The following is a 20,136-nucleotide window of genomic DNA, read 5'->3' on the forward strand; positions in this document are numbered from 1 at the left end:
GCAAATAAAAATGTTCCGTAAAAAATCAAGAAGAAACAGAAAATGATACACAGCAAGTTACCAAGAAAAACGAAGAAGTGTTGGCTTAAGTTAACCTTGAATGTTGAAATTTGTAATTTAATAGATAATGAATAATATTATAAAATCCGGTTGGACGCATACTTTAGCTAAAAAATCGTTTAAGATGTTAGGATTCATTAACAGGAATACGATTAATTTTAAAAAATATTAATTCATTTATAATAAAATATTTTCTAATTTCAGTGTAGTATTTGTGAAATTGATATTCAACTTACTGTACTTTTAATTTGTATTACCAAAGAGTCTACCTATCCGTTTATAAACAAATAAATAAATATTTATATAGCAATATCATACAATATAATATTATATGTACCTATTTATCAAGATTATAATAATAAAATTATCATTCATATTTTATATATTTTTATTATTATTAATTATTATTTTTGACAGCTGTACCCAGTGGCCAACAGTATGGTTAGTTATAGCTTTGGGGATTTTTTCCCCTAGATTTACGGGTGCGACGACCTCTTAGTTACTAAACATTTTATGGATTACAAAATAATTTTCATATTTCTGTATTTTTGATGAACTTTATATAAAGTATATAAAATAAAACATTTTTTACGTGGAGGTAACTATATCCTAGTATATTTTAACCCGGGAGGTAAGTTTACACTAGTATATTTATACACCCCTGATGCTTAAATTTTTACCGGAGGGTTTAATTCAATTTACTTTGCATTATGTTTATAATGTCACATCGTTATAGTGCTTAAAGATCTGTTTTTTCAGTTCTACGAAGTATTTTTTTTTTTGTGTTTTTAATTTACGTGATAACCCGCCCAGATATAATATATTTAATAATAATATTAAAATTCATAAAACCTAACATGATATAAACAATGATCGTAATTCATTACACAATAATATAATATTATTTAGGCAACGAAAACCAATATATTACATTTTTATAATATTATATAAGCGCGTGGCGGTCGGCGGCGGCGGCGGCTCGTCGAATGGTTTGGATGACATACGCGATAGTGATTGTGCCGACGCCGACCAAACAGTGTGCGCACACAATGAATACCATCCGATCGTGTTTCACCGCCACCGTCGCGTTTCTCGTTGTTGCGATCGGCGGCAAAGTCGCGTCTTCCATGGATAATGTCGTGCCGGCCAGGAAGTGCTGTGCGATGGATCAGATATACGACCAGAAATCGCGGTTCTGCAGCAGACCGACAGGGCACGGCAGCAAGTTCGAGCCGAGTAGGCTGAATGTAACGGTGGCAGCCAATACGGTGTTGGATATGTTCTATGATGAACGGCTACATTGCAACGCCACGGAAGTGCTAGTCGACGTGCCCGCCGTAGAGGTGCGTGGGCTGATGGAGGCGCACACGTCGCCCATCGAGTTGCCGCCGGGCTATTGCTTCGACCTGACGCCGTCCGATGAGCTGGTGGCCCGGACGTGCCGGCCGCGCGACCAGTACTGTGGCCGGGGCAATTACACGTGCGTCAAAAAGTGCTGCGACCCCGGATTTATACTCGTCAGCCTCCCCGACTCCGAGTAAGTCTACGGCGTCCTATGTATAAGCAGTGTTGGGAAAAGAAAACCAAAAAATCTTCTGGATAAGATAACAGATAATTCATTCAAAATTTATCTAGATAAGATAAAATATAATATAATTTTTTTTATCTAGACAAAGATAAAAATACACATACATTTATCTAGATAAAAAATTATTTTTTTTAAAACTATATTATAAAATATAATGTAATTTATTAGTAATTACTAATTAGATAATATTTATTGATTAATAAATCTTTAATATCATTTCTCAACTAAAATAATATACAATTTAAATTTTTAATACAACTTGAATAAAAATAAATTGACAATATTTCAGTAAAAATTTATTGTTTTAACTATAATAATTTTGGAATTTGGAATCACTACTCGGCTCCAAAAATGATTGGCTATTTCAGTATTTAAAAATATTATTATTATTATATTATTTATCTAGATAAATGACCACAGATAACCATTACATTTATCTAGATGAGATAATTAGATAATTATATGATTATTTTTATCTAGATAAGATAATTAAAGAAATAATTAGATTAAAAATCCCAACACTTATATAGTATAAGTTTAAAGTTGTATATGTACTGCCTATACCGATCGTATCGACAGCTGTAACTGGTGCCGTGGTTATTTGGCGTGAAAGGGATGGTGGAGGTTAGATGTTGTACTGATTGGCAAAATTTTGATTGTGTGTGTATATACACACAGTGGTGCCGAGGACATGGTTCAAGTCTGGCAAGTTCCAGACCTAATTTATGAGGTGGGTGCCGGGTGGTATAATATATTTTAATGTCTATAAATATTATTATACCTAAGTATAATGAAGATTATAGATATATTTACCAATTAATTTATACGCGGAGAAAGCATCCACCGTGTTTGTGCTATAGTTGCCTACCAGATGTTATTTTTTTCATTGTAAAGTGTCGCCGAAGTCCAATCATGTTTATGTATGATAGCTAATGCCTAATACCTATACATATATAATTTGTCTAAAGGGTGGGTCCTTACTCCTTAAGTACGAGTAAAAATGTAAAAAGGGAGGATTTGGAAGGTAACTGGTAACCACTCTGCTGTAAGGTTGAATTCATTTTTGGTAATCGCATAATGTGTACGTGTATGTTACGTCTTAGAGGGCTGTAATCTATTTAGGTAGATTACATAAATATATTATTTATCAACCTTTTTGATCGCTGCTTCACACAAAATAGAAATTTACTAAACTAAACCGGTGTGAAAAATAATGCACCGGGATGTTTGGACCATATCATTTACTTTATGGTTCATTATCCCGGTGCGGGATAATGTGAGATAATTTTAAACCGGTTTAATCTAGCGAATTTCTATAAAATGTGCAATAATTTTAAAAAGATTTAGCTTTTGCAATTTTGTTATCTTTATTTGTATTTAAGTTGTTTTGGTTGCTGATTAAATTAAGATTGATATTAAGTGTAATCTATAAATTGATAATTAACATAGCTATAAATTAAAAACAATTTTGGAGCAATTCTACTCATAGGCGTAATCTCATAGGCTTTCGCTGCACTTGACAATTTTTTTTAGATTTAGTGGTCTGGTAGATATTTATTTGAAAGGTATACTTAGAATGAATAATTTCAAACATATTGAGTTTATAATTAAATTAAAATATAAATGTTCAATGTTATTCAAATGAAAAATGATAATACTATTTTATCAATACAAGTCTAAAAAGGTGGGTAAGTGGATGTCGCGCTGCTGTACAGTAGGTTACAAGTGGGTCACTGTTATGTATGGTGTTAAATTTGAATTCAATGATATATTATTATTGTATAAGAAAAACGATTCTGAGCGAAAACGGTCAGTCAGCCTATGATATTACCAAGTATATTTGATGATGTTATTGTGAATAAAGTAATTTATATATTTATATACCTATTTACGTGTACCCTTGTTTTAAATATTCAATCCTTAGCTATAAAAGTTGAAAATTTTATAAATTTTTAACTACAAAATAATTATTAAATTTTAAATTTAATAAATTTTGTCAAAATTCGAATTTAAAATGCAAAAAAAAATTGTGCCTTTGAATTTTGAATATTTTTCAACTTCTATTAAAACGATATATCAGGAGCCTTATATTAAATTTTCACGCTTTCTTACCCAACAAATAAAATTTTAATGATATTTATAGAAAAAAAAACTAAAAAAATTGAAAACTGACAATGTCCGTAAACAGCTCAAAAAGAGTCAAAATATTTTCAAAATTTTATGGTGAATAGAAAATGCTAATATAAACATTCAGTGAAATTTTCAAGTATATACAGTCATTCGTTTTTTAATTACAATAAAATAAGAAAATTGTTACATGAGAAATCGAATGAATATCAAATGTTGTAAAAATATAAATTTCAGACGCTCATAAATATTTAAATTAAGTTTCTTGTAGACATTTTTTTTTTTGATAAAGGTAGAAAAACTTATAAGTAATCTTATATTACATTTCAAATCTTAGATTTAAAAAGAAAAATGTGTATGAATTCTCAACTCAAACAAATTTGCTAATTTCCGTAATGCTTATAAATAAAAACTGTGACTAAGGATTTTTAATTTTTTTCATCTGCCTTTGAAACAATAACCTAGGAGCCTTCTATTAAATTTTCAAGCTTTTTTACTCAACAGATAACATTTTATTGATATTTATAGAAAAAAAAACTAAACAAAATGGAAATTGACAATGCCCGTAAACAGCTCAAAATGAGTCAAAATATTTGGAAAATGTTATGGTGTATAGAAAATGCAATTATGAACATTCAGTCAAAATTTAATGTCCTTACGGTCATTTGTTTTAGAGTTACACCAAAAACCAAAATCGATTTTCGACTACTAGGAAATTTTTACTTTTGCCCCTCTAAAGTACCAACTAGATTCACTTTCCTATCAGAAAAGTTACTGTTGAAGAAAATCCAAGCACTTTTACTGTTCTAAAAGGTGATGACAGACACAAAAATAAAAAAAAATTTAAAAAAAAAAACACATCATTCGTACGTAATCACATCCATCGTTCCACTCAGAATCTAAAATAGATGGGTATTATTGGAGAAATTTGACGTACACACTAGATTACAGTCTACAGATACAGACACAACCACAATGACAATAGCACATTAACCATTTGTGTTTATATAGATTATATGAATTTATTAAATATTAAAAGCTTACACAGTGGTGCCAAACAAAATCGGGAGGGGGGAGGCTATATAAAGGAAATAAGTGAGTTGCTTATTGTTCTTTAGGGCCGGTTAAAAATGTATGCTCCACCCGACACAAAACCCTGCGCACGCCTATGATTCTACTGGTACATCGCCAGGGTTACTACAGTACATTTCTGTAGACATATTATAAAATATTATAAGTTATGTAACAACTGGGATTACTGGTTTGGACTTGAATCGAAAACCTGATTATAATATACAATATAATATTATAACCATTTAATACCTACGTCCATTTTATTTTAAATATTTTTCAGTTTCGTTTTGTGACTATGATAATCTTAAAAAACATGTGCCTATGCTAACAATAAATTTCTTGTTCACTTATGTTCTATAGACGTATTTGGCTGGTACATAAATATTAAATAGGTACATAATACAAGTCAATGATACCAACATAATAACGATGAATTATTTTATTTCTCTTATTTCGTGAACATTTGTTTTTATATATTATATAATGGTATATACCTGCAATAGTCCTATATGATTTGTAAATAATAGCAATACAATTTTCAAAATCTGGAATGACGCGTAATAAAACAAAGATGACCGTGAACTATTTTACCGGCGGAGCGGCGCATACTAACCAGTGACCACTTTACTCCCAACAACTGACGCTAGAAAATAATAAAACCTACTGTAATATTATTTTATTTACCAAAATTGTTATAATCATGCAAAAACTTAGTGTTCATGAATTTTGTTCAATACAGTGTTCTTAAACTGAACAAAATACTATGTAATTATTCATTTTTGTTGTTAAAGTCTTTAAGAGTATGTCAGAGCACTATTTGCTTTCTGGTTCGCCGTGAATTGGTCGCGAACATTAATTGATCGCCGGTGAATTGGTCGCCGGTGAATTGATCGCGGGTGAATTTATCGTGAATATAATTGGTCGCTAAGATAATTGATCGTCAAACGAACAATTTTAGTTTTTTAATTATTTTATTATACTCATTACATAGTTAATATTTAATATATATTATATACACATCCGAGTTTTATGTTTATTATTTTAGATGATTCAAATACTCTTATTTATTTTTAAATAACGTACAGTAAACCCAATTTACAATGGGATTAACAGATATAATAATCTTAAATACTATTATATGATGTACACACGAGATGATTGAACTAGCGTGGCAATAACTTAGATAAGCTTATACGATCGTTATCGATTTATCGTCATCTATATTCCGATGGTCGTACCAATTTGTCATTACATACTTGCATTTGTTAGTCCATGGTAGTACGTTATTGTGTGTGTTTACTGTTTTTTTATTTTATAATAATGGAGTTCATAAAGAGTGAAAAAGGCAAATATAAATTAATTTATAACGGTTATATGTATACTTTTAAAAATTTGGAACCGAAGAAAAGTCTATATGGAAATGTGACCAATATAAAAAAATGAAATGTAAAAGTCGTATTCATTCTCTTAATAATGAAATACTTAAAGAAATACAACACAATCATGTACAAGATTGTGGAAATATTGAAGCTGCCAAAGCCGTTAATTTGATCAAAAATATGGCTACGCAAAATGTGGATTTGAGTACTCGCGCTGTAATTAGCTCAGCTTCGACATCTGTAAGTTAATATTAAATAAATCCTTCTCAGTATCTATAGTATATTTTAACATAAGATTTTTTTTTATAAGTATTTAAAGTTAAAATTTAAAATGCAAATAATGCAATATAAAATTCACTTAAAATGGTTTTTAATTTAATTTTTATATTTATATTGCAGATAGTATAGGATTTTATTATACATTAGTACATTAGTTTTTACATGCATAAAAATGTGTTTAAAAAAAATTAAATGTTGATTGAAACAAAGTTAATATATGTGAATTATCGGAACTTAATTTATTATAATAAATAATATTATAATATTATTATAATAAAATAATTAAAAAACTAAAATTGTTCATTTGACGATCAATTATCCTAGCAACCAATATTATATCCACGATAAATTCACCCACGATCAATTGTTCGCGACCAATTCACCGGATACCTTGCTTTCTCTCTCTGTACCACGCGCAACATAGACAAAACGAATTAACGCAGAATCATTTTTTCTATGTTATTAAATAATCTTAGAGGAAAATCGCCCATTAAAAAAGACAGAGGATAATTTATTGTTTGAGGGAATGACATATCGATTTTATATATTAAGCATTATTATTTCGTTGCTTTGAGTACTTTAATTTTTGTGAGTTGGTTATACAGTAATTTAAGCAAATTTAAAAAAAAAACATTTATGTTGTACCTATGTAATAATTATTAAAAATATTACTATACGCAGCTATTATTAATTTAAACTAATCTAAATAAGTACTTAGAACAATTTCGTAAAAAGTTGAACTAGAAATATCTTTACAAATAATTTTGTGTAAAATGTATTTTTGATATTTTAAGGTCGTTGTAATTAACAACTAATGAGAAACTTTGTATTTTCAGTTTTGACAAAATGTTTTTTATAAAAATTAAAAATGATAACTTTATATTCACAAAATATTTTGTAAATTTTTAATTAATCTTTTAATTCAAAAGGTGTACCACAATTTAAAAATAATAATTATATCGCAGAAAAATATAAATGTTGCAAAAAATCTCACGTATTAAAACTATTAACTGTTTTACCTGTTTTTATAACGGTCCGTTCTCTTTAATTTTAAACGACACAGAATTGGTTCTGCTGGGTAAAAATTAGATATGTTGTGCGTGGGTAGGTCGGAGAGAGATAGAAAACAAAATTAAGCACCATGAGATACTTAGTATTCTTCATTACTAGTTAGTAGTTATAATTCCTTTTTGATTTTAGCTAGCTCTATTTTCTTATCAGAATTCTGTTCTTAATATTATTGTAGTTTTAATTAATTTTTCCATAGTAAGGTGCTTTGGTCGGTTAGGTTACCTTTACACTCCCTATTGAGACAGACTTAAGTAATAATGACAACGTATCAATTAAATGTCGCTCAAATCTTGTAAAAAGAAACAATTGAAAGTGCCATTGCCATTGCCATTGTAAATACCATTAGCAACTAACGTTACCTTGCACCGGGGCCCGGAGGATTCTCTACCCTAACGACACTAACGAGTATAATATTATATTCTATGCACAACAGTGACTTTTGGTGTACTAAGAGCGAGATCCCGTTCACCGTGTCCGCCTATGAATCAGACGCGGGCGGAAGTCCGGTGGGCCGGTCGAACAACACGGTGCTACCGTACGACACACACTTGTGTGGCTTTGTCAACTTAATGGACGACAGGTTCATGTTGACCACGGACGGCAGCCTTTTCCTTATCCACGAAGGCGTCGAATGGATCATCCCGGGCACGGATTACTGCTTGGAGTATTACATCGAGGACGGGCCACCGGAGGCCGCCGATCTGAGGGCGTTCCTGTGCACGAATGCCAAACCACCGGTCAGTATCCTCTTTTGGGTTAAAATCCTGTCTGTCGTGTGCCTGGTGCTCACGCTGATCGTGTACGCCACGCTGCCTTACCTCCGGAACGCCAGCGGCTACTACTTCATGTTCTACATGGCCTGCCAGCTCGTGTACTTCGTCTTCGATGTGATCTATGATTTGGTAGAAGACGACATAAATAGCCCGTGGTGCATTCCATACGGTATGTCTTACCTGTTTTTTTTTTTGATAAAGGTAGACTAACTTTTAGACACTTTGTGTTACATATTCAAATCTTAGATTGAAAAGAAAAGAATTTATGAATTTTTAGTTCAAAATAATTTGCTAACTTTCATGATTTTTCCGTATTTTGTTGAAAACAAATCAAAATATTTATCGTGTTTAGAAAATACTAGTATAAACAACCAGTGAAAATTTCATGTGTGATGTATATACGGTCATTTGTTTTGGAGTTACACCAAAAACCAAAATCTTGTAAAAAAACCGACTTTGGGTAAACTTTCCCGTTTTTCCTTAATTTTTATATTGTATTTCCCGGCGATTTTGAAAACTATTGGGAACTTTGACTTCCCAAATGCACCAACTAGATTCACTTTCCTATCGAACAAGATACTGTTGAAGGAAATCGAAACCGTTTCACTGACCCAAACTGTGACGACAGTCACAAAAAAAAAAATATATAAAAAAATTGTTAAATATATTAAAAAAACACACATCATTGTAAAATTTAAAAGATTTTTTTATAAAATATAAATATTATATTATAAACATTATTAGTACTTTTACACTCCCTATTGAGACAGACCTAAGTAATAATGACAACGTATCAATTAAATGTGGCTCAAATCTTGTAAAAAGAAACAATTGAAATTGCCATTATAAATACCATTAGCAATTAACGTTACTTTGCACCGGAGGATTCTCTAACCTAGCGACACTAACCAGCTAGTAATATATTATATTACTAGCTGATCCCGCTGGCTCTTCGTTGCCCGTTAAATGCACCAATTCTATAAGACTCAAACTTTGTTCAATTCGTTATTTAATATTCGGTGTATGGTGTATAGTGTTCACAATTTATTCTAACTTTTCTTTTGCCCGGAATAAATTCTGATTCGCAGCAGTATTTTATCAGGTAGGCAATCAACCTGCGGTAGATCGCGGACCCCGTGCTGTTTGTACGTAAGTGTATGATTTAACTCTAAAGTATAAAAATTGTACCAAGTTTGTAATTTTTACTTAATTCCACCCACGGAGAATTAATATAATCAATTAATACAAAAGCCTAACGCAACCGTACTAAAATCCGATAAATAAAAAAAAAAACAAATTTAACACTTTTTAAATTAGCCTATCTTCTTCTCAGAGGACTAATCTACACACATCCATTCATTTTTATCTATACAACTCTCAGCATGCCTACCCCCACTACTACTCCTGTTGGAAAAGCCTGTGTGCGTCGTCGATTATGGCAAGCGTTATAATAGAATCATAAAAGACACATGCCTCCGTGTTATTTTAAAATCGAAATTAATTAATTAATTAATTAATTTGTAAGTATGTAAATTTTATTTTAATACACTTCAATGTTTAGAAAGAACCGTACATAAACTGGGGTGCGTATACGATGACGCATTAATATTCGTAATAATAAGTAAAACACCTTGTCCTTGTGTATGCGTAGGATATTTTACGACTTCATTTTATTTAAATACACTTTAAAACTTATAAAAAACCGTACATAAACTTTGTATGTGTACGTATACAAAGACGCTTATTATTCAAAAATAATAAGTAAAACACCTTGTGTAACTATACGTAAACGTATAGGATATTTCACGACTTTACAGCGTGTGCCGAATACGGCAATGATATCAAAAATAATTTACAACAGAAAGATATCTAAGATCTCACGACTTCATGTTATTTTAATACATTTCAATTTTCAATATGTAGGAAAAACCGTTCATGAAGTATGTAGGTAAGTGTGCGTATAGGAAGACGCGTTATTATTCAAAAATAATAAGTAAAACCCTCTATAAAAAAATGGAACTTCTCCTGTAACCTCAAAAGAAGGGATGAGGTCATTATAACCCGTGCCAGAATAGGCCACACTCATCTCACCCACTCATTCCTCATCACCAAGGAACCTGCTCCACAATGTGACGCATGCAACGTGGACCTGTCGATCGACCACATTGTCACTAGATGTCCAAAATACGCCGTAGCTCGGAAAATATTCAAAAATTCATCTTCTCTCCGACTTGCCCTCAGCGAAGAAAACACAGAAGCTATATACAAATTTTTTTATTATACACATTTAAACAATAAGTTGTAAATATTTATAATTTTACATTGTTATAACCTTCTGCAGGCTAATAACCTTAGTTGTTGAAGCCTTATCATTAATAAAAAAAAAAAAAAAAATAAGTAAAACACCTGAAAATAAAAAAACGCTAAAGACGTATCACAACTTCACAGCATGTGCCGAATACTACAATAATAAAAGTAAAACAGTTCGCAAGCCGTGAGTGTCGTTATACAAATGAAATATAAACGCTACGCGTATTTTGGTCAGTGGTGCGAGCGTAGGACAGCATGCCATAGAGTACAGCATGCCTACCCCCACTTCTACTCCTGTTGGGAAAGCCTGTGTGCGTCGTCGATTATTGCGGCAAGCGTTATAATAGAATCATAAATGACACGTCATGCCACCATGTTAATTTAAAATCGAAATTAATAATATTATAATGTGTTATCGATAAAGTTTTGAATATCCGAGACATATCTATATATCTGCTCGTCGGTCTATTGCTCTATCGTCTGCTCGTCGGCGGCGCGGCGGTTGGCGGTGTCGGCGGCGGTGACATGGAAGGGGAAATTTGGGCGGCCACGTCTAGCCACCGCGCGTCGACGGCTGCCGCACCACGAACCCCTCACCAACCATTAAAAATTAACTATTTTATGCTCTTTTTACCCTTTAAAATGCGAATTTCGAAAAATCCTTTCTTAGTGCGCCTATACATAGTAATAAGTACATTTACTGAAAATTTCATATCCATAGCTTCAGCAGTTCCGGCTAGGCGATGATGAATCACCCAGGACAGGTCTTTTTATATATACAGATTATTATATTAAATGCACAACAGTGACTTGTGGTGGACTAAGAGTGAGATCCCGTTCACGGGGCAACTTCACGCAACTAATTGTCCATGCATCTAAAAACTAAACTACAACAATTAATAAAAATATTGCTGTTATTATTTGTCTTATCAGCATACATGTTTTGGCTTCCAAATTATATATTTTACTATTAATTATTATTTTGCTTGTTTATGTATTTTGAATTAATTTAAAGTGTAATTTTAGGTTATTTTGCTTTCTTTGCAACTATGACAACATGTTGCTGGTTAAATGTAATATGCTTCGATGTTTACTGGATGTTAAGGTATGTAAAATATATTCTTACATAATATGGTAATAAAATGTGTAAATCAATAATGCGTGTATATTTTTGTGGTGTTATAAACTTTTAAACCACACAGCATACCCAGGATTTTAGAACTGTGGCTTACTTACGAAAGTGTAGGAACTTAAACCAACTAGGTATTACAAAGTCACCCAATGCCCTCGCGATTTACAAATTTACCTGAAATATTTAAATCATTTTAAGAAGGGATTGTACATATTTATTATTTTATTTTTATACGGAAAATTTGCAGTATATTTATTTTAATTTTGTTTTCAATGACTGATTTACCTTTTACAAGAGATATAGAAGGTGGTTCTAAATTCTAATCCAATGCAAAAGTCAAAAATAATACATTTATAAAATTTATATTCTATAATACCTATCTACCTGAAAATAATAGTAACTAGAACACTACAATAATTTTCTGCGCTTTTTCATTAGAGCAAATGTACTTATTACATTATCAAAATCAATGGTTTGAGCTATGTTGCTTTCTATGCTCAATATGGCCAAATTTTAAAGCCGGTCTTTAGTCATAGTTGAGCGAAGGCATCTTTTGAGAAGTTTTAGACGGCTCAAACTTCTTTCTGCAGTTGCATTGCTGACTGGAAGTATACAAAATATTTTAAACAGAGTAAATAAATTTAATACGAATAAACCATGTCTCGTTATATAAATGAACTATAATACTTCATTTTAGTTTAAAGGTCCAGTTACTCCAGCTTCAATATTTTCGTCGTACACTTGTATTGGTAAACAAGACATAATGAATGGAATTCCACCTCTATATCAATTTCATCTATGCCAACTTCATGAAATCTTATATATAGGTATCTAACTTATTTGTATACTCGTGTTTTTCGAATTAAGTACATTATAAGTTCATAAGTTTAAGCACGATTTCGTACGCGCTATTTTACTTCAATACTCAGTCTTCACGTCTGTAATTTGTAATTGTATAATTGTATAGAAACATTCTTGAGTCTGTGTACATTTTATACATTATTATTATTTAATATTATTTTATTATTGATCATTGTACAAAAATTCGAATAAAAAAAAATTATGTAGTTTGCCATTTCGAGGGGCCACATTTAACTGGGAAAAAAACTGTGTGTCAGCTGACCTCCCAAACCCCTCCCCCTGGATCTGCCCTTGAAGCCACAAATAAGTAGGCTGATAATTATAAATAAACTTATAAGTCATCTTGTATTAGAATTATACAGGTACGGGATAACATTTATCATATCTATAGATGTTATTTTAAAAAAATAATACCTATACAATATGATTCTTTTCTCATGAAACACTCATTATTTAAAAAAAATATTAATGTTTTTGAAAATATTTTTTTACATAGTTTCAAACTGTTAAAAAATAGCGTTTTTACTAAAACATCATATTTTTAATATTTTTTATGCTTATATTTTATTAAGTTTTTATATTTTTGAATTACAACATAGAATTTTAATTTCATATTCCAAAGCAGAATATTTTTCTAAGTATTTTGATACATAAAATCAAATTTAGGACTTTTATTCATATTTTGGATTCTGAGCGAAGCTATGAATGTATAAGATTTTACAATGATGTGTGTTTTTTTTTTATTTTTTTTTTCCTTAGTCACAGTTTTTATTTATAAGCATTTAAAGTTCAAATCTTGACAAAATACGGAAAAATCACTAAAGTTAGCAAATTATTTTGAGTTAAGAATTCATAAAAATGTTTCTTTTTAAATCTAAGATTTGAAAATGTAATACAAGATTATCCCTAAGTTTGTCTACCTTTACCGAAAAAAAAATGTCTACAAGAAAGTCAAATTAAATTTTTATGAGCGTTTGAAATTCATATTTATACAACATTTGATATTCACTCGATATCTCATGCAACGATTTTCTTATTTTGTTGTAATTAAAAAACGTATGACTGTAGATACTTGAAAATTTCATCGAATGTTTGTATTAGCATTTTCTATACACGATAATTTGACTCTTTTTGAGCTGTTTACAGACATTGTCAGTTTTCAATTTTTTTAGTTATTTTTTTCCATAAATATTAATAAAATTGTATTTGTTGGGTAAAAAAGCGTGAAAATTTAATGCGAGGCTCTTGGTATAATGATACAATAGCAGTTGAAAAATATTAAAAATACATAGGCACAATTTTTTTTTATAAACATTTAAAGTTCAAATTTTGACAAAATTTATCAAATTTAAAATTCAATAATTATTTTGTAGTTAAAAATTTATAAAATGTTCAACTTTTGTAGCTAAGGATTGAAAGTTTAAAACAAGGTTCCACGTTAATAATTAAATATGTAAATTAATTTATTCACAATAATATCATAAATATACTTAGTAATATCATAGGCTGACTGACCGTTTTCGCTTAGAATTGTTTTTCTTATACAATGATATTATATCATTGAATTCAAATTTAACTCCATCCATTACAGTGACCCACTTACAACCTACTGTACAGCAGAGGGACATCCACTTACCCACCTTTTTTTTATTTTATTTATAATTTCAACACATTTTTAATTTAGGTACAACAATTCAATAAACAGAAATACATCAATATCAGTACGTACCATTATGTACCATATTTACTGTTGGGGATTTCCAAGTATTTGCGTATCTACTGGTTTTTTATTTCAATATTCACAAAATGAAAAGCTACTAACAATAGCACCCGATATTGGAATATATAAATGCTTTTTTAGCGGTAAGTTCACACAATTATTTTAAAATAAATTAACTTCGACATTTTTATTTTCTCAGATTTCAATATATTGTAAACTTTAGCTCGGTGTACATGTTAATATTTTATGACCACAATATTATATTGCAGCACATATAATAAAATATTTAATACAGAATACAGAATACACATACATTCCTAGAGCCGGATAGGCCAGTCAAGCATTCGTGGGGCTGCTAACATTTCGGGCTAGTGGGATAAAATAACCGTTATGCAGCATTACAATTTTTATGACAGCTATATAACAATATACTGTCAACAAATGCGATAAAGTCATTATTATGTATTAAAATAATAATATGTGGCCAATATATGGGCTATTGAGCCACCATGACAAATTATAGGCAGGTAGAAAAATATTTTTCGATGGAAGGAGACTACCCAATCTGCCTCTGTACATTCCTATACCTATGCCACACTCACATACACCAACTTGTATAATCTATACTAATATTATAAAGCAGAAGAGTTTGTTTGTTTGTTTGAACGCGCTAATCTCAGGAACTACTGTTTCGAATTGAAAAATTATTTTTGTGTTGGATAGCCCATATTTGTCGAGATAGGCTATATAACATCACGCTACGACCAATTAATAGAAGTGCTCAAACAGGGATTTTGAGATTTACGATGGAAATATTTGTTTGTAAATGGTTGCTATTGGTTATAGGAGAAATATTTAATAGAAATAGAATTTATTTAGTATTGGTTGCTATTGGTTAATCGGGCAGATCAGGTACAAGCATGCATCAAATCTAATTTTCACACATTACCTACCTGCAGGGTGGCTAGTGCAGTGAGTTACACCAAAAAGGAGTTGAGAGCTGAACAAACACAATTTTTTTAAGAGTTGTCATTTTTACGGGTTACGAAGTGCGCAGGATCAGCCATATTATATATAAATGAATGTTTGTGTGCAGATCTCTGGGAAGAAGATAGGCTAATTTAAAAAGGGTTAAATTTGGTTTTTTTATTCATCGGATTTTAGTACGGTTAGGTTAGGTTAGGATTATGTATTAATTGGTTATATTAATCCACCGTATTATATCAAAATAAACTTTGTATAACTTTGATACTTTAGAGTTAAATCATACACTTACGTACAAACAGCACTGGGATCCGCGATCTCCGCTGGTATAGATTGCCTACCCGATAATATACTGCTGTGCAGTGTTTATTTCAGGGGGGGGGGGGTTAGGTTAGGTTAGGTTAGTAACCCCCCCCCCTCCCGAAAAAAGTATGACATTATTACGTAAATAGTATATTATGGTGCGATTATATATAAAACGAGTTATCGATGATTTGTCAGTTATTTCGTGTGAAGATGATATAATAAATAAATATTTAATATAATAATATCTTGGGTATTACTTTTTCGTACATCAATATAGTCAATTAATGTGTACCGATAATAATCGTAATCTATATATTATTAAATTGTTCGTCAATATAATCGATTTTAGATAAGTACTTATCGCATGTGGGTAATTTTTAAAGCGTGCTGTTGTCTGTCGACTGTCAGTGTAGTGGATTAGGCATTTAAGACTACGTCAAACTGCATTTGGTTGATTTATATTGTTTTTGGTTATTTTTCAACGCATTTTGGTTGGTAATTAAACTTTTAACCAACAGTTAACTTCCATTATGTCAAAACGAAAAAATAATCCTATATTAGATATGTATCGGAAAAAACAAGACAACGTTGATGATCCACCAGTTATACCTTCATCGGCTTCACCCACTGAAATAATTGATCAAAAGTATTCGTAAAGTATTCAAAAATTATTCTTATCAAAAAAATTGGGAAAAATCGTTTAACTGGCTATATTATTATAATATTAAAAAGCGTGGGGCTTTTTGTAAGGTATGTGAAAAATTTCTTATTAGTAATCATAGTGCTTTACAAAAATCAAAAGGTATTTTTATATGTACTCCATTTGACCATTTATAAATTATCGAAAAGCTACTGGTAAAACTGGTAAACTCTTAAAACACGCTAATTCAGAATATCATGCTAAAGCTATAGCTTTGAATGAATTATTTTTGCATGGAAAAAATGAACCTATACATACACAAATGATCCAACTAAGTAATTCAGAAAAAATACAAAATCGAATTAATTTTTCTACTTTTGTGCATAGTGTTTATTTTTTGGCAAAACAAGAAATTCCTCATACTACTAAATATGAACCATTATTAAATAAAGTAGTGCTAATACAAAATCAATCTTTACTTGAGTGGGTGGAAAAACAAAGTGAAGGTCGATGTACATGAGTAAAAATACAGCTATTGAAATATTAAATTGTATTGGCACTGTTCTTGAAACCCGTGACTCAAATTAATTAAAAAATAAATACTTTTCATTAATGGCTGACGAGTCGACAAATATTAAAAACGTTTGTGAAATGACAATAATTATTCGTTTTGTAACAGATTGTGGTAAAATTAGAGAATTATTTGTATGCATTGTAGAATTATCTGGCACAAATGCGGAAACTATAACGGAAACTATTGATCGAGAATTAAAAAAAAAGAGAATTTGATTATTCAAAATTAATAAGTCTTGGTTTACGTTTAAATAGTCCGGAAACTATTGATACACGTTGGTTAAGTAATCATCGATCAAAGTCAAAGAGTGTTATAAATTAATTATTTTGGCATGTGAGCATATACACACTGACACACACTGACGGAGCAGATCTTGCTTCACTAGCAGGAGGTATTCTGCTAGAAATCACTCAGTCAAGTTTTTTAATCACATTAGTTGTCCTAGATGAGGCTTTAGGCGCAGACAATAATTTAAGCAAAATCTTACAAAAAGAAAACCTACAGCTATCATCAGTACCAGTTTTAATTTCTTCTTCGATTGATCATCTTAAAAATGTCTCGGCCCAATGTTCATCAAATGACGAGAATAATTCAATTCATAAATGTATAAATACATTTAAAAAAAATGTGTGTGCTGCAGTGCTGTGAACCAGAATTTTTATTCAAAGCAACAGAAAAGTTAAGATAAATTTTGAACACACCATACACCGAATATTAAATAACGAATTGAACAAAGTTTGAGTCATATAGAGTTGATCACATCCAGTATATTATATAAGTTCAAAAAAAAATATTAGTTATTTATATATTATATTTGCAACAGTAATATTTACATTATTTACTTATTTTAATGGTTTTGAAAAAAAGTTTTTGTTGGATTCATAAAGGGAAAAAATCTAATAATCGACGGTATAGGTGTCTATAACTTTGAATGAACATCGGCGCCACTGGTTTTATATATGAAATTTGTATAATGCATCTGGTTATAAATACATAATTATTATTTTATATTTAATATTTTTTCCAGATCTCGATGACTATGGAAATTTAATTTTCTACTGGCTACCCACCTGTGGTATGCTGACTGCTAATTTAATTTTGTTCTTTCTAACTGCTATTCATTTTTCAAGAATTAAATCTGAACTCAATAAATTCAGACGAACCGATTCAAAAATAGAAATGTTTCTAGTTTACAAAGAGAGGTAAGAATACAAAAGGGTAATATCCATTCACATAGGGCACATACCTAATATAGTCTGTTAACTACTTTTGGTACCTACAAATTCATTATTTAAAACTCCTTAACTATAAATATAGTAGATATGGTGGCCTACTTCGAGTATTTATTAATTTCTTAATTACTTATATTTATTTTTATACCTACCTAATACTAAATACCTATATTTTATAATAAACTAGTAAGCTTTACTATGCTGTAAACATTAATCTCTGTAAGGTAAGTCAAAATAAGTGATTACTATAAGTGATTACTATATTAATAACCCATAAGTGATTAGCATCCATGGTAAATTGAAGATAAAGAAAAGTCTACATAATATTTAACTTGAACTATAGTACAAAATATTATAGGTATAGGTAATATGATACGTTATTACTTATTACTAATTAATCTAAAAGTTTGATATATTTAAAGTTAGAACTTTTTGTTTTTTGATCTACTTAATATAAATCTTCGAAACAATTTTTGATTTGTTACTCAAAAATTATTTAATTTGACTAAAAATAACATTTTAATTTTAATTTTTGACAGATTCGTAATGCACATCAAACTATTTCTGGTTTTTGGAATGCCATTTTCATTTTTTATGGTATCTCAGTTTTTTCAATTTAAAGGGATCAAAGCGGTAATTATAAAGGCAATTACCAATCTACAAGGAGTATATATATTTATTATATTTGTGACCAAGTCCAAAGTTATTATGAACTTACGGAAAAAGTTTAGAGGTTCAATAGATTACAGTGAGGGGAGACGAATTAACACTTTCTCTAGGTCGTCATAAAATTGGCACTGGGCAGTGCTCATAAAAGTTATAATGTTTTCTAAATGCAATATCAATATACTATGTAGGTATTATTATAATAATATATATTAAGACTCTTGGCCCTAAGTCTGAAAAAATCATTATTTTTGTGTCATTAGATATTAAGTTTTTGTTGCTGTTTACTATTTTTTATTTTTAATAAATGAAAATGTAATTTTTACACAAATACATGTTGAACCACAATTATAATATTGTTACTTTAATTAATATACTGTATCTGTAGTAAAAATATCGTTACGAGTATTACCTATATATGGTGTTAAATCACTATTCAGCTCATCCGTCGTTTTAAGATTTATGATATAATAAAAATGAGAATAAGATTAACCATATCCTTCAAGATTTAGCATGACCAAATTTACCGTGGTTTCCATATTCGTTGAAATTTACAAATACAATCTAAACTATATAATATTCTTATATATTTGCGTTTATAGGTATATTTCAGAAATTAACATTTTATTCATATTACCTATATACGATATACCTGTACAATACGTACATTTAATGTATATAACATATTGTATTATATTTATATAGGTACCTACATTTCTTTGTAACTGGTTACGCTTCAAAATATTAACTTGGATCATTGTAGACACGTAACTACATTTTCATTTCAGAGTATCTATTTAACTAACTTTAATAAGTACCTACTATCGCATTGATTATAATACTTAATTCAATACTTGCTAACGTGAATTTATTAAACAGACTCATCGAGAGAAATCGAAAAGCAGTTAAGACACAATAGGTATAATGAATGATTATCATTTACCTTATTATCCACTCTAAGAATGAATATTATTTACGATGTACGATATACTTATAATATACAGAACCCGTCGCTTAGGCTTATAAAACGTACATACTGGGCGTCTGAGTCATGACGCGATAGTAATTTGTAAGTGAAATTCTGTCACATGATGGTAAAAAAAATACAATCGATAAATGTATGGATTGTGGGAATATTATTTTTACAATATTACGGTATTAATATTTATAACATGTCCCCGGCATGCCCATTAAACATTTTGAGTTTAAACCCAGGGTTTTCGTTCGTGCTGGTTTGTGCTACATTCGTGAAGTATAGGCACGCCTAAATACTGCAATTGTTTTAAAATCTATGCCATTATTTTGCAAGTTATTGCAACGAATATTTGCAAGTCTATTTTTAGAATTTGCAATTCCAAAA

The 20,136-nt window shown here is 30.2% G+C and overlaps 1 protein-coding gene across 2 annotated transcripts; it reads left to right on the forward strand.

The window, feature by feature from the left end:
• Positions 1–1,070: 1,070 nt before the first annotated feature.
• On the forward strand, positions 1,071–19,182 carry LOC132944232 (probable G-protein coupled receptor Mth-like 6). 2 transcript variants are annotated; one of them, XM_061013469.1, is made up of 6 exons: positions 1,071–1,597; positions 8,012–8,520; positions 11,688–11,766; positions 14,339–14,517; positions 17,906–18,080; positions 18,650–19,182. In XM_061013469.1, exons 1-6 carry the CDS (start codon positions 1,110–1,112, stop codon positions 18,897–18,899), a joined length of 1,680 nt encoding a protein of 559 aa, XP_060869452.1. In that variant the 5' UTR covers positions 1,071–1,109; the 3' UTR covers positions 18,900–19,182. The 2 variants fall into 2 exon arrangements, with proteins under 2 accessions (XP_060869452.1, XP_060869451.1); XM_061013468.1 differs by lacking the exons at positions 11,688–11,766; positions 14,339–14,517 and having other exon boundaries at positions 1,087–1,597.
• Positions 19,183–20,136: the final 954 nt, after the last annotated feature.

This window comes from Metopolophium dirhodum, chromosome 5 (assembly GCF_019925205.1).
Source record: "Metopolophium dirhodum isolate CAU chromosome 5, ASM1992520v1, whole genome shotgun sequence".
Lineage (NCBI taxonomy): Eukaryota > Metazoa > Arthropoda > Insecta > Hemiptera > Aphididae > Metopolophium > Metopolophium dirhodum.

Bases quoted from the DNA above. Each gene is read 5' to 3' on its own strand.
- LOC132944232 (XM_061013469.1), top strand. From the start codon at position 1,110: ATGAATACCATCCGATCGTGTTTCACCGCCACCGTCGCGTTTCTCGTT. The intron at 8,521-11,687 runs GTATGTCTTACC...GTGTAATTTTAG, and splicing joins CCCGTGGTGCATTCCATACG to GTTATTTTGCTTTCTTTGCA. The intron at 11,767-14,338 runs GTATGTAAAATA...TTTTTAATTTAG, and splicing joins GATGTTTACTGGATGTTAAG to GTACAACAATTCAATAAACA.